The sequence below is a fragment of the Vigna radiata genome, chromosome 9 (genome assembly GCF_000741045.1).
Source record: "Vigna radiata var. radiata cultivar VC1973A chromosome 9, Vradiata_ver6, whole genome shotgun sequence".
In the NCBI taxonomy this organism is placed as follows: domain Eukaryota; kingdom Viridiplantae; phylum Streptophyta; class Magnoliopsida; order Fabales; family Fabaceae; genus Vigna; species Vigna radiata.
This window is the reverse complement of record NC_028359.1, coordinates 1,404,061-1,428,044: the sequence shown is the minus strand read 5'-3', so window position 1 is coordinate 1,428,044 and position 23,984 is coordinate 1,404,061. Positions and strand designations below refer to the sequence as shown.

General features: G+C 34.4%; 6 protein-coding genes across 10 annotated transcripts; 5 read left to right on the top strand and 1 right to left on the bottom strand.

Annotated features, from left to right (window-relative positions):
• Positions 1-327: 327 nt before the first annotated feature.
• On the top strand, positions 328-2,120 carry LOC106772943 (GDSL esterase/lipase APG). Its single transcript, XM_014659591.2, has 5 exons — positions 328-619; positions 753-883; positions 963-1,196; positions 1,416-1,671; positions 1,746-2,120. Exons 1-5 carry the CDS (start codon positions 376-378, stop codon positions 1,940-1,942), a joined length of 1,062 nt encoding a protein of 353 aa, XP_014515077.1. The 5' UTR covers positions 328-375; the 3' UTR covers positions 1,943-2,120.
• Positions 2,121-2,208: 88 nt separating this feature from the next.
• On the bottom strand, positions 2,209-5,586 carry LOC106773068 (protein CHUP1, chloroplastic). 2 transcript variants are annotated; one of them, XM_014659755.2, is made up of 4 exons: positions 5,303-5,586; positions 4,795-5,067; positions 3,919-4,703; positions 2,209-3,588 (listed from the first exon to the last, which is right to left on the bottom strand). In XM_014659755.2, the coding sequence occupies exons 2-4, from the start codon at positions 4,967-4,969 to the stop codon at positions 2,740-2,742; spliced, it is 1,809 nt and encodes a 602-aa protein (XP_014515241.1). In that variant the 5' UTR covers positions 4,970-5,067; positions 5,303-5,586; the 3' UTR covers positions 2,209-2,739. The 2 variants fall into 2 exon arrangements, with proteins under 2 accessions (XP_014515241.1, XP_022641930.1); XM_022786209.1 differs by having other exon boundaries at positions 5,317-5,586.
• A 664-nt stretch (positions 5,587-6,250) lies between these two features.
• Positions 6,251-13,352, top strand: LOC106774310 (DNA repair protein RadA). Of its 4 annotated transcripts, none has more exons than XM_022786133.1 (15): positions 6,251-6,824; positions 7,307-7,362; positions 8,019-8,077; positions 8,214-8,281; positions 8,593-8,659; positions 8,847-8,954; positions 9,201-9,263; positions 9,868-9,948; positions 10,511-10,576; positions 11,259-11,414; positions 11,678-11,755; positions 11,920-11,958; positions 12,496-12,578; positions 12,772-12,844; positions 13,027-13,352. In XM_022786133.1, exons 1-15 carry the CDS (start codon positions 6,340-6,342, stop codon positions 13,210-13,212), a joined length of 1,668 nt encoding a protein of 555 aa, XP_022641854.1. In that variant the 5' UTR covers positions 6,251-6,339; the 3' UTR covers positions 13,213-13,352. The 4 variants fall into 4 exon arrangements, 3 of the variants coding, with proteins under 3 accessions (XP_022641854.1, XP_014516748.1, XP_014516749.1); XM_014661262.2 differs by having other exon boundaries at positions 8,210-8,281; positions 8,593-8,673; XR_001376732.2 differs by lacking the exon at positions 13,027-13,352 and having other exon boundaries at positions 8,210-8,281; positions 8,593-8,673; positions 11,678-11,759; positions 12,772-12,846.
• Positions 13,353-14,594: 1,242 nt separating this feature from the next.
• LOC106774328 (mitochondrial-processing peptidase subunit alpha) lies at positions 14,595-19,903 on the top strand. Its single transcript, XM_014661283.2, has 13 exons — positions 14,595-14,774; positions 15,137-15,376; positions 15,832-16,128; positions 16,595-16,762; positions 16,914-17,081; positions 17,193-17,273; positions 17,386-17,452; positions 17,642-17,739; positions 18,308-18,380; positions 18,465-18,535; positions 19,163-19,212; positions 19,383-19,495; positions 19,582-19,903. Exons 1-13 carry the CDS (start codon positions 14,733-14,735, stop codon positions 19,632-19,634), a joined length of 1,521 nt encoding a protein of 506 aa, XP_014516769.1. The 5' UTR covers positions 14,595-14,732; the 3' UTR covers positions 19,635-19,903.
• A 260-nt stretch (positions 19,904-20,163) lies between these two features.
• Positions 20,164-21,555, top strand: LOC106773714. The gene is made up of 2 exons (XM_014660457.2): positions 20,164-20,742; positions 20,891-21,555. The coding sequence occupies exons 1-2, from the start codon at positions 20,413-20,415 to the stop codon at positions 21,056-21,058; spliced, it is 498 nt and encodes a 165-aa protein (XP_014515943.1). The 5' UTR covers positions 20,164-20,412; the 3' UTR covers positions 21,059-21,555.
• Positions 21,556-22,503: 948 nt separating this feature from the next.
• On the top strand, positions 22,504-23,600 carry LOC106773067. The gene is made up of 2 exons (XM_014659754.2): positions 22,504-23,007; positions 23,088-23,600. Exons 1-2 carry the CDS (start codon positions 22,816-22,818, stop codon positions 23,304-23,306), a joined length of 411 nt encoding a protein of 136 aa, XP_014515240.1. The 5' UTR covers positions 22,504-22,815; the 3' UTR covers positions 23,307-23,600.
• The last annotated feature ends 384 nt before the right edge of the window (positions 23,601-23,984 follow it).

Below are 23,984 nucleotides of genomic sequence, written 5' to 3'. Positions count from 1 at the left end.
TCCCACAAAATCTCAACGACTTAGCTCCACCATAGTAAATGAAAGAAGCTAAAAGTCATTGTATTACGGACTTGAGAGTGATTGATTAGTTCAGGTAAAAAAATCGCAGAGAGAGTGATCTATACTAATTAAGCAGCTTCAGCAAAAGGATATACTATGCATTGAATTAACCAGAAGAGACAAGTAAGATATTAGTATCATCAATGGAGAGAGAGAATAAGAGAAAAGGGTATATATAATGAACCACTTTACGCGTTCACATTTAATAGCCGTGCCTAACTCCCATCCTCCTCCTTCAATAGATGTCATTTTCGGTTGTCATATAAGTTCTCCATTTTCTGCTGCTCTCAGTGCATCCAAAACCAGAATAGCATTATGATGAACATTGCTCTTCTTGTTCAACTCTTTGCATTTTCCTTCCTTAGTTGTCTGTATGCACAAGACACCACCACCCTTGTGCCTGCCATCTTTACATTTGGTGATTCTGCTGTGGATGTAGGAAATAATGACTATCTTCCCACGATTTATAAGGCTAATTACCCTCCCTATGGGAGAGACTTTGTTAACCACCAACCAACTGGGAGGTTTTGCAATGGCAAATTAGCTACTGATATCACTGGTATGGCAAAATTTAACCTTTAAAGATCAAACTTGCACCTACTTAGATTATAGAGTAGATTAGATATATATGTAGCACTGCTCATACTCATGCATTTAAGTTTCATTATTGTTGGAATGTTTCCTTTTTGCAGCTGATACGTTGGGTTTTAAGACCTATGCTCCTGCATATCTTAGCCCACAGGCGTCAGGGAAAAACCTCCTTATTGGAGCAAACTTTGCTTCTGCTGCATCTGGTTATGATGAAAATGCTGCTATTTTGAATGTAAGTTTGGAGTGAATAACTTCATGTATGGTTTTACAAGAATTCTGATTTTAACAGTTTCTTCTATTCCTCTCGGCAGCATGCAATTCCATTGTCCCAACAGTTAAGTTATTTCAAGGAATACCAAGGCAAGCTGGCCAAGGTAGCTGGCAGTCAAAAGGCAGCCTCAATTATCAAAGATGCATTGTACGTGCTCAGTGCTGGCAGCAGCGACTTTGTGCAAAACTATTACGTCAATCCTTGGATCAACAAAGTATACACACCTGACCAGTATGGCTCCTTCTTAGTTGGTTCTTTCTCCAGTTTTGTTAAGGTATTATGTCAAACCGTTTTGGTTGGTTATTTTTGCTACTGTTAGAACATATGTATGTGTGTGTGTGTGAGCAAAAGTTCTATATCAGATAGAGGGGATGTGTTCAATTGGTTCCAATCTTTTGAGCAATATACCTAATGTTTGATACAGATCAGACCAGTCTACATTCAACTCAAGAATTAGTCCAACGTTGAAAAACTAACTTTGTTTTGGACACAGGACTTGTATAGATTGGGAGCCAGGAGACTTGGAGTGACTTCACTCCCACCATTGGGTTGCCTACCTGCTGCAAGGACTTTATTTGGTTTCCATGAGAATGGTTGTGTCTCAAGAATCAACTCTGATGCCCAAGCGTTTAACAAGAAGATCAACTCAGCTGTAGCAAATCTTCAAAAGCAACTTCCGGGTCTCAAGATTGCTGTTTTTGACATTTACAAGCCTCTCTATGACCTTGTTCAATCCCCTTCAAAATTTGGTATTAATATTCACTGTTCAACATTGCAGTAAACTGATATTGTTCTCTCTAACCTATGGCACGATGCTTTGCAGGTTTTGTGGAGGCGAATAGAGGTTGCTGTGGTACCGGGACTGTGGAGACAACATCCTTGTTGTGTAATCCAAAATCACCTGGAACTTGTTCTAATGCCACCCAATATGTGTTTTGGGATAGTGTCCATCCTTCACAAGCAGCTAACCAAGTTCTAGCTGATTCATTAATTATCCAAGGCATAAGTCTTATCACATAAAGAGTCGTGATTATTTGTGTGGAACTAGTATCGTGTACTACTACACAGCGTGAAAGTGATTCAATGTTTGCTGTTTTTCCTTTGTATGGACAAAGAATTGCTCTATGTATTTCAGATCATGAGAAATTTCAGATAAACTTGTTGTAAAACATTTCATAATAACAGAAATATTTACTTACTACTTGCATTATTTTGGTGGTTAAACTTAGACTGACATGAGGAAAATCCAATCATGAAATAATTTTAAGAAAGACAACTGCAATATAAGGAAGGAAAGTTATATGATACAGCAAGTATACGATTCATCCGAATATATACAATCAAAATAACATGTAATTGTTAAGAGGAAAAAAACCAAGTTTATTTCCACCTCACAATCTGCCTCACCAGATTGAATATTCAACAGACACAACTTTTGAACAAGTCCATGTAGCACTGTGGTGGAAAAGCAAAATGAGCAAAATTCCTGAAGGGAATACTAAACCTGACGGTTCAAAAATTTTCATCAGAATTTTGCTATATAATTAACCTAGAAATTACCAATTGCAAAGAAGCAAGTTATGGCTAGAGAAAGGGATCATAATGAATCGCCAGAAGTTAAAATTTTACCATACTCACAGAATTACTATGCATGAATTTTTGCCTATGATTTTAAGTGCCTCCCTCCTTAATTATTACATGATTATCTGAACAGCTCCTAACGTCTAATATTGTACATCAGGATTGATTGCTAAATAAACCCTGCTAATCTGTAATATTCATAGTAATGTAAAATCCTTGCATATGTAGCTAATAAGTTAAAATGAACTATATGCTGCTGATCTTCTGTGTGATTTATGTTTGGGGGCTTCACTGGAATTTTTTAAAGCTTCAGCATATTTGACCAAATTAGTTTTCTCCATGTCAGAGGATTCTGAGAAAGAATCGAGGCGGTTTTTGGAATCTGCTGAACTTCTTCTCATTGGACTGAAATTCTTGGAGCTTCCTGGGGTATGGCTATATGAATTTCTCCTACTATCATCCTTCATACTCGTGGCTTGGTTATAATCAAAGGAAGTTCTAGAAGTGACAGAGGGAGTTGTATATTCGCTCCTAAGACACTCATGTCCAGTTGACATACTCAAGCTGAAATGTGAACTGCTATCTACCCGGGAAATTGATTTTTCTTTAGATATAACTCGATCACGTTGGTTCTGGCTGTCTTTGCCTCGTATCAGCTTCATAAGCTTGCCAAAAATCTTTGACTTGCTTGGATTGTTAGCTTTGGCCTCAGATGAAGTATCATTAAGAGAATAATCATCATGCTCACCTGAGTCTGTGAAACAAGAAGCCTGTGAAGAGAACCATTGGTCAGATTCCACATCAGAAACGCTCCCTCGCCCATCATTGTTTGCATATTCAAGTATAAGTTGCTTGGCTTTCTTCTCAGAGGTAGGACTCAAGCTTTTACTTAAGTCCCTTGCTGCTGTTTTACCAGGTGGGGGCTGATAACTTCGTAGTTCATGTCTTAAGCAAGCATTTATCCACCGCAAATAAACTAACTCTTCAAGATCTGAACATCTATCTGCATGTAATTGCTCAAGTTCTTTCGTCAACCCTTCATTCTCTTGTCTGAGACGTTCACCTTCTTCCTTCAGAGCTTGTGCCTACATCCAAAAGCATTAGTTATCAAATATTGTTCAAGTTAAAAAAGCAGTGACTGAGGGCGTGTTTATTTCTATTTTTCAAAACCTGAGTTTTGTTTTCATCTTGCTAATAAACAAGGGTGTGAATTGAGGGAGAGATTGGACAAGATTAGAACGAAAACAAGATGAGAAAACATCTTTCAGCTGTTTCCTTTTTCTGGTTGTGAAAAACTAGTTTTGTAAACAATTTCAAAACTTGTTAGACTTTAGATGGAAATTGATTTTAAGTAGTGTGGGAATTGTTTGAGAAAACAGTTTTTAAAACAAAGGGGTGATAAGTAATATTATTACCTCAGGATCTTCTAGAACAGCATTTGCAAGGAGCTGAGTAGAATCCAATCTTCGAGATAAGTCAGAATTTTCTATCTGGAGTCTCAAATTAGATTTTCTCAACTGCTCTATCTCACACTCAAGATCATTAAGCCTTTTCAGCTTAATTTGAATCTCTTGTTCGTTAGCAGCAACTTTAAATTCATGATCCTGCAACTTGGCAACTTTTTGCTTAAGATTCATGATATGCTCCCTATTCTGTTCAGCTTCATACTTAATTTTCTTCTTCAAAAACTTAACTTTCGTTTTTGCAGTCTCAAGCTCAGATACCAGTTTTGCATGATCAGCCACTTGTACCTCCAATCTCCGATTCTCAGACTGCAAGGTCGCAACCTTCAGATTGAACATCTTAGCCTCCATATTACTTATCTTTAATCTATTTTGGAGCTCCATCACTGCTGCTTGTTGCTCTTTAATGCCACAGTACTCAAGCAGTTGAAACTGAAGGTTTCTTTCCCTCTCTTGAAGCATTCTGATCATGCTCCTGAGGTTCCTGATCTCTTTCTCATAGTCATCTTTGTCAACATTTGCATATGCCATAGGAGATCCTACTTTTGACCTTGGTGTTTCTACCTCTTTCTTAAAAGAACTACCTTCAATGGTGACTCCAAATTCAGCATCCTTGATAGGATCATTAAATTCAGGACAGATAGTCTTTTTCATGTCACTTACAGCATCCAAAACATTTTCCTCTGAACTAGAAGCAGCCCTTTTACCTCTTACGAAATTATCTTCGCTTCCATGACCTGAAAACACATTATACATATAAAAAACATCACTTAGATTCATGAAACTAAAAAAAGGACAGAAATTTTGTTAATATGTTGATAAACAAACCTGAAGGTTGCCCCTTGGGGGAAGTAGGAGAAGGTTTGATTCTCTTGGCTCCGATATGAGAGTAGAGAAGTCCAGCAAAGGTAAGAGCCAAAGCCAAACCACATTTCAGAAGAAAAGGCTTCATACCCTTTTCCTCTTTCGTTATCGAACCAAAAAACCTAATTATTCTTTCCATCAATCATGAAAGAGATCACAGATTAGATCCTCTTCGTAACCATCCTCTATCCCATGTCATGCCCAAGAGAAAAACACAGAGCCATTTCTGGTTTATTCCTACGTACACAACGACCATCGATAAGAAAAAGAAAATTTGACAGAAAATTTGAGCTCTAACATCAAAGTCACATGCACCACGTCAAATCAAAACATACAAGAGCTGGGACGTTCGATTCGTTCTAAACAAGAGAAATAATAAAGGAAGAACAACGATACTTGGAAAAAAAATATATTCATGATCCACTACCAATAAAACATGATGAATCATGGGAAACATGAACATAAGCAATACCCGATGAACTTTACATTTACTTGTACATGATCATGCTGGAACGCCTCGTGACTATATTGTGTCTAAACGCAACCTTAGAAGAAAGAACGAATATGTCTTTAGCGAGAAATACTGGCCATGGATTTTTGTCTTACGTAAAAGGTGAATGCGACATGGAAAGAGGATCATTTGAGAGGGAAAACCAGAAATTGAACTTGAAATTAATTGTCAACACATTTACGTAACAACCAACTGTAAATGGAATGAATATTCTTCATATTTATCCTGTAAGTTATTTAATTATAGAGACATCAAATATAGGAAATGGATGCTCACAATTAAACACACGTGTCCGGTTTTGGTTATAGGATTGAAGTTATAAATCTAGTAAGTCTTGTGTCTTCTAGTGTTTCTCCTTCCTTTTGTTAGGTTGATGCCAAAGTCAGCAACTACAAGCTTAGTATAACGTATCATGAAAAATGATTTAATTAATAAAATAAATAAATATAATTAACAAAAAGGTAATAAATATATATAAAATCAGAATAGCTATTATTCAAAATAATTAAACTAAATGTTTTTACTTTAAAATAAGAGACCAGTTAAACAAAATGTAACATTAAAATAATGTTTAAATTTTATCTTATTTTATTTTCTTTCTCTATATGTTTCTTCTCGTACTTTACATCTATTCTTTTATTATCATTCTGTGAAAAATACTTTAAAAAAAAAGCACTTTAAATAATAACTTGACTCTATGATTCCCACTGTAAAGAGAAAGTATACTAAAAATAAAATTACACAAAATAAATTTCATAACTATCCTATTTAATCGGTCCGCTAAATGGAATATTAGAAAAAAAATATCAATTTTTTAGATGGAAGTTTAATTGAATAAAATATAACTAACTTTATTCAAAAATAAAATATAATTGATGACATTGAATCGTTAATTGCTGGAAAATTGAATGCTGTAATATGCATAAGATGATTTCTGAGCTAAAACCCTGCAGATTTATACAGTTTCACACAAACCCTAACCCTAATTCTATTCCTAAATGTTTTCCTACTCCAGTTTTAGTTTCCCTCCTTTCCTACTTCGCAGGGCAGATCCAAGAGTAAGTGCAAGCTTTAACATTGACACCCCGCAGGACCCCAATTCAACCAGCCCTCATGGCTCGAATGCTAATTTTGATGAAGAATTTCGAAAGGGAAAGGAAAGAGGGAGAGTGATGGGTGGTAGTGATGGTGGTGGTGGGGTTGTTATTGGGAGGAAGAAGAAGTCGAAGGAGAAAGTTGAATGGGTTTGCAGCAATTGTGGGTACAGTGCAGGACAATGGTGGGGCGTGTGCCGTTCATGCAATGTATCTGGAACTATGAAAGAGGCCAAATTCAGTAGTGATGCTGGTACTGTGATTAGTGGGTTTTCAGTATTGGAAGATGGTGTTGGGTCTTGGCTACCGCAACAGGAAGGAGAGTTACGTCCCTTGAGATTGGCAGAGGTAAACAGGGGCATTGATCATCACCATTGGAGAATTCCTTTGTAAGTTTCCTTCTTCTCTGTATTTGTCTTGTATTTTATTGTTCTTATTGGAAACATAACATATTATGTTCCGATTTGAGTCCAAAAACGATCCATAATGGACACCTTGTGTTTGTATACACGTAGATACAGTAAAGCGGAGAAGAGAGACAGATGTATGTGTATAGGTAACATATTGTGACAAAAATAGAAAGATAGAGAGAAATGAGTGGTGTCAATAGAGTGATTGTTGCACTGAGGCAGGTTCTCATACTTCATATTGATTTGTTTTCTTTTTCAAGAGAAAGGTTATTTTTCATAAAAACAAACTAAAACAAAAAGCTCTACATCACTGTACCTTTTTAATGAAAAACTGTGTTCTTCATAAGCATTTTAGTTAGAAAAATATCTCTGGCAATGATCTGAAGGACTCAGTAGTTATTTCATACATTAATGCGTCGTCTTTTTCAAGGGTTAGACCGTGTCGTTTGCTTTAATTTCAGGTCTGGTCCCTTCGGAAATGAAGTTTGCAGAGTGCTTGGTGGTGGTCTCATACCAGGTACATTCCAATTTCTTAACTATATTGATAATCATTGAGAATGTTTTTTGCTTTTTCTTTCCTTTTGTTCTGCAGGTATTAATAATTTTTCAGCTGAAATTTTTTTGGTGCAATGTAGCAAGGATGTTTAACATCATGGTCTCTTGATTTGGATTTTTACTTTTTTACCGGCTTTTAATTATATGTTGTTCACTGCAAACTGTATTAACATACCACTTTATTTATTTCCATAAAATGTGGCTTTTCTATTCTGAATGTAGAGATCAATTACAACTCTAATAAATTCATGCTTAATTTGCACAATTTTTTTTGTACTGGGAGCCTTGTGCACTGGTTCACCCCATTTTTCACAAACGTTTTGTCTTGATCATGTTTGAAATAAATTGTTCATTTGATAGGTGTAGACTTGTTTAAAAAGATGCAACTTCTGGTGATTTTTCTAGGTGAATGGATGGTGATTATTGTTATGTTATTTATGGATTCTTGTTCTGGTGTTTTTTTTCTTGGTGTTCCCATGATCCTAATATCTGAATTCTCATTTTAATGCCTCTAGCTATATAATAAGTTATCATGTTTCTCTTAATCCAACTACACTTGAAGCCTTGCTACCAATTGCATTGAATGGCTAACATTGTCTGTAAATGTGGTTTTTGAAGGCTCCTTGACTTTAATTGGTGGTGATCCCGGTGTTGGGAAGAGTACTCTTTTGCTGCAGGTACGAATTATATTAGCTCATTGGGATGGTAAAGCTGGATTTTAGAATTTTAGATGGTTAACTTATTTATTTATTTAATGGACTTGGGCAATGCGGGCTAACGTTTGTTTAATTTTAACATTGGATTGGAAGATAGCTTCAATCATTGCAGAAGGGCACCATAATAGTAAAGCATCTCCAGTTGTATATGTCTCTGGTGAAGAGGTTTGCTTTAAGCAAGTATTTCGCTAGTTTTAAATTTTGAAAGCTAATATTCCAAATTGCTGAAGTTAAAAGCTCATAGGGCGAGTAAAAATCTTATTCATTTTATTAGTGCATTTATATGATTGAAAAGAAGTAAAATTTGATACTAATCTGTAGAAAATTACTGGTAAGCCTCATTTTAATACTATCAGCCTTTTGTTTCCGTTCTATTGTGCCAAAGATGGGTGTAGTTTCACCTTTGATTACAGCGGTTATTTGTTGTACTTTTTATGTATTTGCATTTATATTAATTTTGGTATTTCATGTGACAGAGTGTTGAGCAAATTGGTAACAGAGCGGATCGTCTTAGGATTCAATCAGATATTTATTTATATTCAAGTAATGATGTTGAGGTGCCTAGTATTTTCTTGGGCCTACTTTTTTACATGAATTTTGGTGATTTATAATGTTACTTACTAAAAAAGTTTGTTTGGCTTAAAATGTTATTCTTGATAATTAATTGTCAGGAGTGTTGTAAAGAAGTCAAAACTATTGTATCTTTTTCTCCAATTTTGTATGGTTTCAGGATATATTGAAGAAAGTTCAGCATCTCTCTCCTGGGGCTCTAATTGTTGATTCAATACAAACTGTTTATTTAAAAGGAATAATGGGAAGTCCTGGAGGGATTATGCAGGTGGGGAAATCATCATCCTTTCTTATAAGAGGAATAATTGGTGTAGTAATTTTCTGTTGCTTTAAATTATATAACTAGTTAGTTTATTGTACTTTATCACACTACTTCATTTGTATTTGAAGTCACGGGTAAGACAAGTTTAATTTTTTTGTAACAAAAATGTAAAATTGCATCTGCTATACCTTCTTTACTGTGAAGTGAAATGCTTTGTTCCATTGTACTTGACATTTAATAGGTGTGAGACAGGTGAAAGAATGCACTTCAGCTTTACTTCGATTTGCAAAGAAGACAAACATCCCAGTTCTTCTGGTGAGCATACACGTCAATCAATTTTTTGAACAATACATTTTAGATTAATTTAGTGCTTCTTAGATAAATTGAGCAGAGAGAGAAGATGAACAGTGAATATAATTGTTTTATTAATCTCAAAAACTGTTTAAGGGATGTACAAAGAAACTATCTATAGGAGACTGGTTTCTGTTATTAATAACAGAACCTTACAACTGTCACATGAAACTATACATGATAATAGAGAAAATACAGTGCTGTTCAGAATAGAAAGAACTGACTTAAAACCAGTCAGTTAAAAACAACTATCAACTCTGTAAGAATAGTGCTTGTACTTAAGTGGTGAGTCATTTATCTATTCATGTACATACTGTAATATTTTTCATGATATACACTTTGTTTTAGGATAACAATCTTCCTGCTATGCCCTTTTTTTCTTTTCAGTTTTATCTTATGGTAAATTTAGAATTTCTTTAATATTCTCGTAGTGAACGTAAAATGGCTAAGTACATGTGTATTATGTAATAATGGATCAGCTGTTATAGCCTTCGAATTGTTGATACACATGACCACATATTTAATGCTTTTTTTCTAGTTTCTCTTACCTTTTTGTTTTGTATTTCAGATTGGACATGTGACAAAATCTGGAGACATTGCAGGACCTCGAGTTTTGGAGCATATTGTTGATGTTGTTCTGTATATGGAAGTTGGTATCTTGTTACAATTTTCTTTCTATGCTTATCATTGTACTTTCTATTACTTGACATGTTTCTTGTTATTCCTTGTCACTGGTTCAAACTCAAGTTTAGACCTAATAATATCTGTCATCCACTAACTAACCATAGTTATCATAGTGAACTAACCGCGGTTAACTAACCCTAAACCCTAAATCCTAAACCCTAAACCCTAAACCCTAAACTCTAAACTCTAAACCCTAAACCCTAAATCCTAAATCCTAAATCCTAAATCCTAAATCCTAAACCCTAAACCCTAAATCCTAAATCCTAAACCCGTTTCTCATTTTTGATTGATGTGGAACTCTGTACCAAAGTTAAATCCTTAAAATCCCCCTATTAAGGGTATGAGTCCCTCTCTACTTATATATTAGTTATTTTACTCAATTTTTAGTCGATGTGGAACTTCAGAGTCACATTTAATCATACTAAAATCTGGAACTTTCGTATTTATTTGTGTAACACCTAGCATTTGCTGTTCATGATACTTATATTAGTTTCCTGTGCTCATTGTTTGTTTGTTTTACTACTCAGGGTGAGAAGTACACTTCCCATCGTATGCTTCGAGCTGTGAAAAATCGATTTGGATCCACGGATGAGGTGTGCCACTATAATTATTCTAGCAATTGATTTATTTTTACAAATACTTTCAATGAACTAACTAAATGGAATAGATAATATTTTGACTAGTGTGCACTCGTAGGCATTAGAATGTTCTTCTGGGTCTCTGTATCTGTTTTCACCTTTGAGCTGTGCTTGACTTTTCACCTTTGCAACTATCTGCCTATTCTCATTAGTGACTCATTTTGTATTTCTATTTAATGTTGTAATGAGCGGAAAAAAATCATGAAAAATTATTTTAGTCCACCTTTGTTCATGTTGACTATGCCATAATAAACTCGTCACATATGCTTGGCTGAAAGACAAAAAATCAAAACCCAGTTTGATTGTTAACATTTTAATACTCTTATTTTCATACAAAGGTGATTGGTTTTTGTGGTCAAATGCACATCTGGCAATAAGTTGGTAGTATTGTAGAACCGAGGTTTGGTGACATGTAATATCTTCCTTGTAAATGATTAAAAGTTGCATTTTGAAGGATTTCACTTGTGCTCCCCTCATCTCTCATTTTAACAATACAGATAAGTTGCTTCCTTGTATATCAGTGTGTCAAGTTGCTTAAAGTTATTTGGCTGGTGCTTATTTTTTCTCTATAATTATTTTATCTGGAAAAAGTATATATATATATTTGATCCGCATTGTCTTTGATTCATTTGATCAGCTTGGAGTTTTTGAGATGTCACATTCAGGACTTCAGGCTATTTCAAATGCCAGTAAAATGTTTCTCAGTGAGCAACATCTGGATTCAGAAATTTTAGCTGGACTAGCTGTTGCTGTAATCATGGATGGGTCCCGGACATTTCTTATTGAAATCCAGGTATGTTCTTTGTTTGCTTTCACGATGTTAAATATTTTAAATTGTCAAGCACTGTATGAATTTCCTACCATGACAGTTCTGGTTTTAGAAATCTTCTGATTTACTTGTCACTTCTTCGGTTTGTGGTGTTGTGTTCATTCTTTTCTTCATGTCAATGAAGAAAACTACCAAGAACTCTAAAATAATATCAGAACCCTTTGATTTCTTTTTCTACTCTGACATCCTTCAAAGAATTATTTACTTAATTCTAGTTTATTTTGCAGGCACTTTGTCTTTCTAGTTCAACAGGTTCAAGGCAAGTTAATGGTATCCAACTAAATAGAGCTGATATGATCATATCCGTGAGTTAGTGCCTCATGTTTTGTTAGTATTTTTATTACTTTTTTTGTATAATATGTTTATTTTTAGTATTTTCTCTATTCCTTATGGAAGGTGAATAACAATTTTTTTTTTTTGAAAAGGAGTAAAACTGTTTTTGAACGTCTAACATTCCCTTAAACTGCAGGTTCTTATAAAACAAGCTGGTCTTCGTCTCCGAGAACATGTGAGCTGATTTATGAATATGTCAACAATATTCTAAGTTTCACAGAATTAAATCCTAATTGAATAAACTTAGCCGAGCTAATACCAAATATGGGAATGGCAATGCCAACTAGTATGTATCTTGATATTAACTTAGTTTATATTATTTGGGTTGCAAGAATAGAATAATTTCATTCAAGAACCTAGTTTGTGTTTTTTCTGTGGGAGAAAGCAATACTAGTGTTCTCTGCATTTTTCCTTCTGAGAATTTAGAATTTTAATGAGTTTAGGATTGACAAAACCAAAAGATATTCGCATCTGGATTCTTTATCTGTTTTTTGCAAGGTCATCTCATGTTTTCTAGCAAAACTTTTGCAAGTTAACTTATCATTTAAAGCAGTCCTTCACCACAACCAGTGATATATTAGTATTTGACTGTTGATATTTGTATTGACTGTATTCTATATCCTTGTTTGGTGCTCATAATATAACCTGCAGATATATTTTCATTTTGATATTAGTATTGACTGTATTCTATATCCTTGTCCTTATACAACAGGCTGTATTTTTGAATGTTGTTAGTGGATTGACACTGGCTGAGACTGCTGGAGATCTTGCTATAGCAGCAGCAATTTGCAGCAGGTTTGTGTTTCATTTGTCATCAGAGGATTGGGAGGCTGTTTGGAGAAGTGAATTTTGCAGCCAATTTAGAGTTAAATATATTGTTCCACTTATGCATCTTATCTCCCATAGGGTATATGTTCTAATGTACTGTTATAGATTTAATATGAATTAGTTGAACATGTTATGTCTGTTGTCTTTTCCCTTTATCCAGTTGCTTGGAAATCCCAATTCCAAATGACATTGCATTCATTGGTGAAATTGGCCTCGGTGGTGAGCTTCGCATGGTGAGACTTTCGTTGCAATTTTGCTGAATAGTGAATACAATATTGAGCTCAAAATTTAGAGTCTTTCAGTAGCATGAAGCTGTTTGAATCCAGTTATTGTTTGTATTGTATCCATTATCCATTAAGCCTTAATTCCAAAGTGTTCTTTATTTTTGGATTTGCATTGTTATTTACTTGTACAGGTTCATAGAATGGATAAAAGGGTATATACCGTTGCGAAATTGGGTTTCAGAATGTGCATAGTACCAAAGGTTGCTGAGAAAGCTTTAGGAACTGAAGGTCTAGAAAAGATGAAAGTTGTTGGTTGCAGGAATCTGAAAGAGGTTATTAACACTGTATTTCCCAATATAATGATGAAAAGGAGGTAGTGATTGATCAGACATTGTATATGTAGGTTGTGCATTTATATTAATCTTTTAATTTGCATGATGTAAAGTATCACTCATTGGTACCTTGAATTTTGTAAGACCTACGTTATCTTGCAGTTAGAAATTACTCATTTCTAAAACTGAATCTTTATATATATAATCAGAACTCTTATTAAATGATACATTATTTAACATTTTTATTTAATTAATTTTTAAAATGCACTATTAGGTTAGAAGTTTCTTACCTATTGATGATATTAAACATACATAAATATTTTTTAAAATTTATTTCATCATAGTAATAGTAATAAATTCATATTATAATTTTTAATTATAAGATTGTGTGATTTATTTATAAATACGAAATAGCATTGAAATTATAAATATAATCATAGTCATAAAATAATTGCAGTATTCCTCTTTATTTGACACTTTAATTGTTTAAAAAAAAATGTTCACAAGTCCTAAAGATAATGTTTAATAATTTTAAAGTAATAGAAATTACGAGAGTTAATTCAAAAGTATTGATTTAGCTTAGATCATATTTTATATTCTAAAAACATTAAGATTCATTCAATAACTCACATTTGAAGGTAAAATAGTCTATAAAAAATAAAATTTTATACTTACAAAAAGATTTTTAAAAAGAAACAAAGAAATGAACTCGTGTGAATAAAAAAATGAATGTCAAAATAACATACCGCAAAACATATTGGTTTTAATAATCTATGTGGACAATTTGAGTTGGTAATGGGAGTCTAATCTTTTAGTTTCTTGAAGAAAAAGATAATATATTTATTAAAATCAATTTTAATATTCAGATAATCATATCAAAGTGCTACTTATATTATTACCAATATTATTTTTTTTTTTTTATAAACAGACCAATTATCTTAAAATTGATTGTCATATTGTTTAAAAAAGTCTCAAGTTAGTTTGATGAAAATTTTCACTTCTACTATTAAACTATTTCTCATTTTCATAAAAAAAATTCTTCCCATCTATTCTTTACAAATATTTCCAAGTCAAATTACAGATAATATACTTTAGCAATATTTTTTTAACAACATTTTAACATTATTTATGTGTAATTTTTTTTATTGGTCCAAAATTACTCCATAATCAATAATAATAATTATAAACATCATCGTAAACCAATTAGAAAATAACATATAAATTGTATTAAAATGTTGTCAAAAATATTGTCAAAGTATTATACATTAACATTGAAAAAAACACACAAAAAAACATCCATAGTTTTCCATTTAAACTGTTCGGGCCTTGTGAGGCCCAACTTTACTGGGTCGGATTCTAAAAGCCCAAGTAACTCCAGCTCGGTCCTTTTTCGTCTTGATACTTATTTTAATTTTGATTAAAAAAAAATAATTGACTGTTTCCAAATTGAAGTGATTCTCTTTGGTGCGTCTCCCAGTTTCATAGGGCTTGCTTGTTGGCCGTGTTGAAGGAAAGCAAAACCATTTTGATTTCGGGATTCATTCTCTTCTTCCTCCCTCCTCGCCATGTACAGAGCAGCAGCTTCTTCGTTTAGAAGGCATCTCAAGGTTACTACCAATAACATAATCATCCCTCTTTCTTTTTTTTTTCACCCCAACTCAATTTTTATAAGTTTAGGACCTCAAATCCCTCCTCCAGATTTTTGGATCTTACCCTGGTAACGAAATTTGATTTTGATGGGCAAAAAATGTTATATTATTGATTTTCTGGGAAATGAGGTTGGTGGGCAGGATTGTTTTTCATCCAACTGGGTTTGGTAATTCCTAGGTTGTTTTTCATGTTATAAGCTGATATTTTTTATTCTCGTGAAAAAAAAAATTGTGGCATTGGTGTAATGGAATATTTTATTTTCTTCTGGTGAATGCTGCTGCTGTTTGTGTGATTTTGTGTAATGAAACCATGTGATTAGGGCCATGGAAGCAAGTTGGGATCCACTAGGTCTTCCACTTCAGCCGCTGTAGCTGCAAGGACTTCCAAAGGTGGTTTGTTTAGCTGGCTTACTGGGGAGCGTTCTAGTTCTCTTCCTTCTCTGGATATACCCCTCGGTGGTGTTGTTCTCCCAGATCCACTTCCAGATTCTGTCGAACAAAGCAAGACCAAAATCACAACTCTTTCCAATGGACTTAAAATAGCATCAGAGACCTCGCCTGTATGTGCATCGTTGTAGTTTTCTTGTTATATTAATATGATTAATGACACTGCGACTGTAAAATTGACTGTGTCCACGTGTCTAGTTTTTTTGGATGTTTAGGTATGTTTAATGACAATGTTACTCTATATACGTGTTTCTAGTTATTTGATGTCATGATATGTTTGATGACAACGTTACTTTAAGCATTACTGTCTGGTATGTTTCAAGTTATTTGGTGTCTTGGCATGTTCAATGACAATGTTCCTCTCGGATTTAACTGTATGTGCATGTTTATAGTTTTTTGGCGTCGTGATGAATAACAATGTTACTATATGATATTAGGGTTTAGCTTTATGGGCATGTTTCTAATTTGTTGCCGGTATTTCAGTGCCAAAACTTACTGTAACGTAATGGTGTTCTTGAGGTATTTGGCTTGCATATTGATTTTGTTTTTCATTTCGCATGTTAATTAGAACCCTGCAGCTTCAATCGGGTTATATCTTGACTGTGGTTCTATCTATGAGACACCATTCTCAAGCGGAGCTTCACACTTGCTGGAGCGAATGGCTTTCAAAAGCACAACAAACCGTAGTCACTTTCGTATTGTAAGGGAAGTAGAAGCAATTGGTGGCAATATAGGAGCATCAGCCTCGCGGGAGCAAATGGGGTACACATTTGATGCCTTGAAAACCTATGTTCCACAAATGGTGGAACTATTGGTTGACTGTGTAAGGAACCCTGCATTCTTGGACTGGGAGGTCAATGAAGAGGTATTTATTTTTGTATATCTATCTTTTCTTCATTACTGATCTTGTAATTCTTAAGTCAGCAAGCTCAGTCATCTTCTTCAACTAATGGACAGGCTTTTCTCTGTTGTATAGTCCATAGTAGGATGGATGAACAGTTACACGCATTCTTCTTTTAGAGAATATTAAGCGCCCTGTCTTGGTTTTTTGAAAAAAAAAAACGAAAATAAAACACCTTTTCTATGTTTGTAGCTACACTTTAATCACGCCAAACTAAGGTGTATGATAGGTAGGCAACATATTCTACCTTTCTTAGCTCCAACTCTAACTCATACTGAATATGAAGTTATATATTTTTTGTAAGCCTTATGCCTTGCAATTGGATCCTATCTGACTAAGGAATCTAAATAAAAGTTTTCCATCCTATTTTGGAAGTATAGTTTTTTTATTTTGATAGCTGATATACGGAACTTTCTATCGAATGAAACAGCTCCGGAAGGTGAAAGCAGAGCTTGGAGAACTGTCAAACAATCCTCAGGGCTTGCTTTTGGAAGCAATTCACTCTGCTGGTTATTCTGGTGCATTGGCTTATCCTCTCTTGGCTCCTGAAGCGGCATTGAACAGATTGGATGGCCCCAGTTTGGAGGAATTTGTTGCTGTAAGATCTGTTATCCTTTCTGATACTACATGAATCCTCCAGTATTAATTAATTTATGAGACATTTATAACTTTTTCCATTTTCTTTTTCTGCTTTTCCACCCTTATTTATCTATTTGAGAATCTAATTGTTGAGGAATGTCTAAAATCAGGAGAATTACACTGCACCTAGAATGGTACTTGCAGCAGCTGGGGTTGAGCATGAAGAACTTGTATCTATTGCTGAGCCACTTCTCTCTGATCTACCAAATGTCCCCCGTCCTGATGAACCTAAATCTGTCTATGTTGGAGGTGATTTTCGTCGTCATGGTGAATCAGGGGTGTGTACAAGTATTTATACAACAGTATTTACATTTTCTTATATTTCATTCCTTTCATTTATCACCCTTCAAACATTGTTATTTACCGGCTAAGATGTGTCTCAAGGGCAGGGTACACATGTTGCTCTTGCTTTTGAAGTGCCTGGTGGATGGCATAAAGAGAAAGATGCTATAGTTTTGACTGTTTTACAGGTATTTATTGTGTCCTAGTCTGATAGAAATGCTGTTCTTTTGTTTTGTTTTGCATCTTTGTTTTTGTTGTACAAAAAGGAAGAACACAATAATTGAACACGTTTTCACGCAGATGCTTATGGGAGGCGGTGGGTCATTTTCAGCAGGGGGCCCTGGAAAAGGGATGCATTCAAGGCTATGTAAGTTTTACCTATGTCTTGCTCACTGTTTAGTTTGGTCAGCTATATGCTTTAACCTTGCCATTATATTTAATTAACTTCTCGGTTGGACGAGTGACACTTATCTGTCTAATGTAAACTTGTCATTTTATTTTCATACGTTCTCAATTCCAATATTTTAACTTGTTTTGCATGTACAAATGCGTCCAGATCTTCGTGTGCTGAACGAATATCAACAGATTCAATCCTTTTCTGCATTCAACAGCATCTTCAACAATACAGGATTGTTTGGCATTTATGCAAGCACTGTAAGCAAAAAATCATAATTGTTTCTGGACGTTCCTTTATACATGGTGTTAATATAATTACACGAATGCCAAGAGAAAAATTCTAATTCCAAGTGTTTGCCTTCACAAAGTGTTTCTTTCCCTTTGACAACTGAGCCAACTAATACTCAATTACCAAATGACAACAAAATCTTAGTCCCAACATTTCTACATTATCCCTCAATTTAATCTAATTCCTTACCTCTTGAACTGCCCAAATAGAACTCTTTTAACTAACTGCTCTTTAGCACATGGTTTTCTTTTCAATAGGGTGGGGAACTGTATTATATATATTTCCTTTATCCAGTTAGGGGAATTTCTTAGGCTTTCAGCTGTTTCCTTTCCTCTTTAAAATAATTATCAGAAAAGAAAAATCACTTTTAGGGCATGTTTGGGACACATTTTTTTAAATGGAATAATTGCTTGTTTTTCAAAATCTTTGAGGAAACTGTAAAACGTAGGCAATTATTTCTTCAAAATAAGCTAAATAATTAGTTAATAGTCCATTGCTTAGTATGTTAATTTGACACATTCAAATCTGTGGATGTAGAGCCCTGATTTTGCGCCAAAGGCTGTGGATATAGCAGCCAAAGAACTAATAGCAATTGCTTCCCCTGGACAAGGTTTTACTTCTCACTTGTTTCTGAAGTATTTTAGTAAGAATTTTCTTTTTTGCAAAATTAAACTGGAACTTCTGGCAATGACAGTTACACAGGTGCAGCTTGACCGAGCCAAAAAATCCACAAAGTCTGCTGTTCTAATGAATCTGGAATCTAGAGTATGATCTTGTCTTTCTGCTTTACATAATTGTGATGTTCCAAATACTTTGGTAGTTCCTCTTTCATTTAGACTCCATTGTTTGTGCATCCTTCCAGGGACATCAGTTTTTTTCCAAATTCTTTTAGTCTAGTCTAGCATAATGATATGAACTGAAGATATTAAATGTTATTATCCAACAAAAAGGTAAGCTTGGATCCTTAAAACGGAGGAAGATCCTTTGGAAAAACACATTGAATATCAAGAGAGAAACATACCCAGGAAGCAGTCTCCACCAAGTCTACCTCAAAATTCTCTTCCCCAGTTTGCACACCTCACTATTTTCCTTATTCGACTCCAACCAAATTCTCTATCTCGCATATTTTCCACATTCAATGTGTTATGGTTGAAGTCAAGTATACCCTTTGCCCAAACTACTACAGTCCCTTCTTTCAGCTAGAAATACTGTATTTTTCGGAGGGATGACAGTCCAGTCTAAGTCGGGGAAAGCCTCTGAAACTGTTATGTGGCTAGAGCATCATGGCATGCTTCTGCCTTGTGATCTTTTTTGCGTTATATTCTAAATGAAAAGTGGGGGTTGTTTAGATTTTTATGTATCTGACATGCTCAAAAATAATCCTTTTTGTAGATGATTGCGTCAGAGGATATTGGAAGGCAGATTTTGACTTATGGAGAAAGGTAAACTTGGCCATGTTCTTGGGAATTATTTTTAATATTTAACTTTTTGCATTCGAATTTGACACCCATAAAATGGTGGAGAAATTGTAATAAGACCACTCTCTATTCACAAGCTGTAATTCTTGAATGGAAGTGTAATTCTTTGTAAATTGTAATCATAACCTTTTCAGGAAGCCTTTGGAACAGTTCCTGAAGGCTGTAGATGAAATCACATTGAACGATATCACCAAAATTTCTCAGAAGATTATTTCCTCACCTTTGACCATGGCATCATATGGGGATGGTAATGTGATTTTCATATTTTAAGAAACTCTTGACTGATTATTAACGCCAAGTTTTGACTGACATCATTTCTTTATTTTGTGGCAGTCCTTAGTGTGCCCAGTTACGAATCTGTAAACAGAAAGTTCCATGCAAAATGAAATTGCATGTGATCCACCCTAATGTCACTATATTTTCTGGAGCACTGCCATGCCCACTTCCAATTTTCAAGTTACACAGAATCAGCAATGCTGAAAATAAATCCCAGAGAAATTTTTGTGCGGATCTGAGGAACCATTGTTTAGGTTCCATGTTTGATTTTTTTACATATAGAACAATTTGCCTAGTGTATTATAGGTGGCATAGTCTAAAACTAAAGGCTAACGGTCACCTTTTTTTTTATTTTATAAATTGATTCTCATTTCTTAGATCAAAGTGAGCACAGGAGCCACGTATTACCAGATCAAGAATGCTAGCAATATACATTCATCATCAATCACTTCCTACTCGCTTTTAACATTTCTGGTCATTTTGAAGGCTCTATAAATTTGACTTAATACATTAAAGAGCATTGAGAAAGTTATCTACCAGTGTATTTTAGCCCTTGTTTAAACAACATTTGCAATTGATGTTTTTAATAAATAAACAAAATGTTAGGCGTATTTTGAAGTAGTTTATAGGTTAAATATACTGGAAAATTATTTTTTGTTTAGGAGTTTTAACGTAGACACTTGAAAGAGTGGTTTTGGTGGCAAATTCATGACATTTTGGTTGTAATCTTTTAGAAATATAAAGCTGAATTAAACGAGATTTGAGATTCATATTTTCTATATATTTTCAATAAATAGAAAGCGAAGTTCAGAACAGATAAGTGTGGGGGCGTTGTAATGTTTTAGCCCCAAATGCCCAATCCAAAACTTGACACTGAAATCAACTCTCATGTTCTGTTTCCTTTCTGCACCTTCCCACAACACTCTTCATTCTCTCTGTTCTCTCACAAAAACCAAACCAACACTAATGATTTCACTACTACCTTGTAACACTTTTCTTCAAACAACCTCTTTCTTCAACCCTTCAAAGCTTCCAAGCACTACCCAAACTCAAGCATGCTTCATTCCACAAACCAAAACACTGCACAGAAGAACACGAGTGCAATGCAGTGCAGGAGAAAACCAGGGTGAGAAACGGGCGTTTCTGTCATTGGAAGAAGCTGGTTTGGTCGAGATATCAGGCTTGAGTACACATGAACGCTTTCTATGCCGTTTAACGGTAACTCTCTTCTCATGTCATCTCTCCGATCAATCTTTCGTCCATTTTTTGTTTTCATAGAAGTAATGAATGATTTTGTAGTAGTTTTTTTGCAGTGTAATAATACATGATCATTAAACTCTTTAAGTTTTATTTATTTGTGGTGCAGATATCATCCCTGAACTTGCTAAAAGTGATATCGGAGCAAGAAGGGTGTCCAATCGAGGAACTCAATGCAGCCAAGGTTTGTGATTGGTTCCTCAAAGATAAGCTCAAAAGAGAACAGAACATAGGCTCTGCGGTTCTTCAATGGGATGATTCCGAGTTCCAATTTTAATTATTTAATACTCTTTTTTCCTTCTGAATTCACGAGTTTTATTGGATTATGCAAATCGAGAAAAGGGTGCCACTTTTTTTTGGATATTCGATTCTGATATTCTCATGGTAAAAGGATTCGGAATGTTGATGCCGCTCAAGTATATCTTTTTTCTGTTTTTTCTCCACTTCATAGTTATTGGATTACAGTTTCAACCAGTGCTATTATTTGAAGGACTTTTCCTCGTTGACATCATTAGCTTCCAAAATCTAATGATTCGTGCCAAGTTTCTTATTCTTTCAGTACGATTTTGATTATTCCGATTGTGTTGAACAAAGCAAGACCAAGATGACAACCCTTCCCATTGGACTCAAAATAGCATTAGAAACCTGGCCTGTATGTGAATGTTTCAAGTTTTCTGGTGTTTTAGTATGATTAATGACAATTAACTGTATGGACATGTTTCTAGTTATTTGGCGCCTTGGTTCAATAACAATGTTATATCAGATTTAACTGTGTGTGCATGTCTGTGGATTTTAGTCTTGTTAGTATGTTGAATGATGATGTTTCTAGTTTATTATGGTTGAAAGAATTATGTTACAGTAGTGTATCAGTCTGAGAGCAAAGTTACTGTCTAACTAACTACAATGTGAGGGATTTATTAGATTCTTTCATTTCACTTAAATAAGACTTGAATAACATAGTCTTAATTGAATACTGAACGGAGGAAGAAAAGAATGCAGCTTCACTGGTTGATGTATCTTTCTTTCATCTTCTTGGTATGAGAATCAACACAGCATCATGTCATGCTTTCTGCCTTGTGATATTCTTCTTTTATCTTATATTCTAAATGAAAAATGGGGTTGGTTAAATTGTGTATGATTCTGATATATGCTTAAAAGCCTTTGAAACAGTTCCTGAATGCTTTAGATGGATAACATTGATGACTCAATTTATGAATCTGATAACAAGTTCCATGCAAAATAAAATGGATAATGATACTTAAACAATAATTTTTTAACAATATTTAAACATTATTTATGTATTATTCTATGATTAGTTCATTGTGCTGTTTATGATTATTACTGTATATACTCTAAACTAAACTAAAGGCTTATGATAAGATCGTGTTGGTAACAATAATGTTATTTGAGGATACGTTGGTCCATATAAGAAGAATGTGTAAAATTTAAAGAAAGATAATTAATTAATTACATGGTTACTTATGTATATTTTTAAATGTATTTGTTATTGAGATGTCATATATGCATTTATAATGTGATGAAATTGGGATTACAAAATTTATTAAAGTTAAATAATTAATAAAATAGTATTATTAATTAAGATAAATAAAGATAATGTTATATTATAAAACAAATAATGCAATAAAAAAAAGGTTTAATACCTATTTTGGTCCCTCCTTTGGGGGGGTTTGTTCAAATTGGTCCCTCTATTTTTCAAAAGTTCACTTAAGTCTTTAATTTCGCAAAAAGTGTTCAATTTGGTCCTTTTGGGTGACGCCGTTAAGTTTCTTAACGGTACAGATGCCAGGTGGCTATCATCTGGTGATTTGGCATTGTTAATTGTTTTTAAAAAAATTATAATGATTACGTGGAAATGTTTATACTTAGGGTTGGATTAGAGAAGGATTTAGGGGTAATGGATCCTGTTACAGTGATTGATGATTATTGTTCCCAAGTTTAAAAGCCATGGTAAGGGTTTGTGGTCATTTGCTCCAGAGTTTTGCACAGTGAGAAGGTTAGGGTTTATAGTTTTGAATGGCTTCTTCACAAAGTGGTTGTTCTTGTTCGAAGACAACGGGCAAAGGAGCTTCACATTCATCACAGGGTGCTGTTTCGAGAGGTGGTGGGATAACCCCTATTTGCTACTGTGGTGATTTTGCTGTACTGAAGGTTGCAAAAACTGCAAGGAATGCTGGGAGGCAATTTTGGGCATGTCGTCATTATAAGGTTTCTGTAATAGCAAAGTCACTTTTATGTTTAATTGATATCCTATGTTGACAGTTTTTTGTGTTTTTTGTGAATAATAGGGTGCATTTACAAGTGGGATGTCATGTAACTTTTTCAAGTGGTTTGGTGAAGAGAACGGTGATGATAGAGATGGTGCAAATGTGAGGCAAAGNAACAAGAGGACCACTGATATGGAAAGTGCTGTGAAAGAGTTGCAGAGAAAGATGAAGNTAGTAGTTGGAGTTGGGGTTGTTCTCATTGTGCTTAACATCATCATATTGGGGCTGTTTTTAGGTTGATGTTAGGTGACGAATGTGCAATTTACGTTGTGTTCATGTATTTTGAGTTCATGTTGTAATGTTTTGAGTGCCCTTAGGTTGATGTTAGGTGGNCAATCTTGAATCAATGTGGTGTTTGTGTATTATGAGCTGGAGTTGTAATATAACTTGAACCATCTGGGTTAGTTGAATGAAGTTCGTAACAGTCCTCGGTTTCGTTTTAAGTTGTTCATTTTGGTCCCCCTTTTGGTTTTAAGTTGTTCATTTTGGTCCCCCTTTTACCTAAAAATTGTGCATAATGGTCCCTTAAATTGAACATAAATTGAACATAATTCCTGGGCATGGTAAGGAAACCTAAACATAAAAGAACATTCAAACAGCAACTTGAGACATAATTTTCAATACATCCAGTCAAACATGTTTAAATTCAAAACAAAGATACTACCATAATTGGTATCACCAAATTCATCACATGTCCAAATTCAAATATGAAAGATAAAATGTCTAACAGAGAGTTCACATAATAACTTAGCTACTGTCCTACACACTCTCAATAAAGACANAGAGTTCAATCTATGCAACGTTTCTTCTAATTGTTAACTTTTTCCTTAGTATTGGTGGAGTTGGTTCTGTCACGGAATCTTGTGTTGGTACTGGAGGCTGAGTTGGTTGGTCACTTGGTGGTTGTTGTGGCTGGGT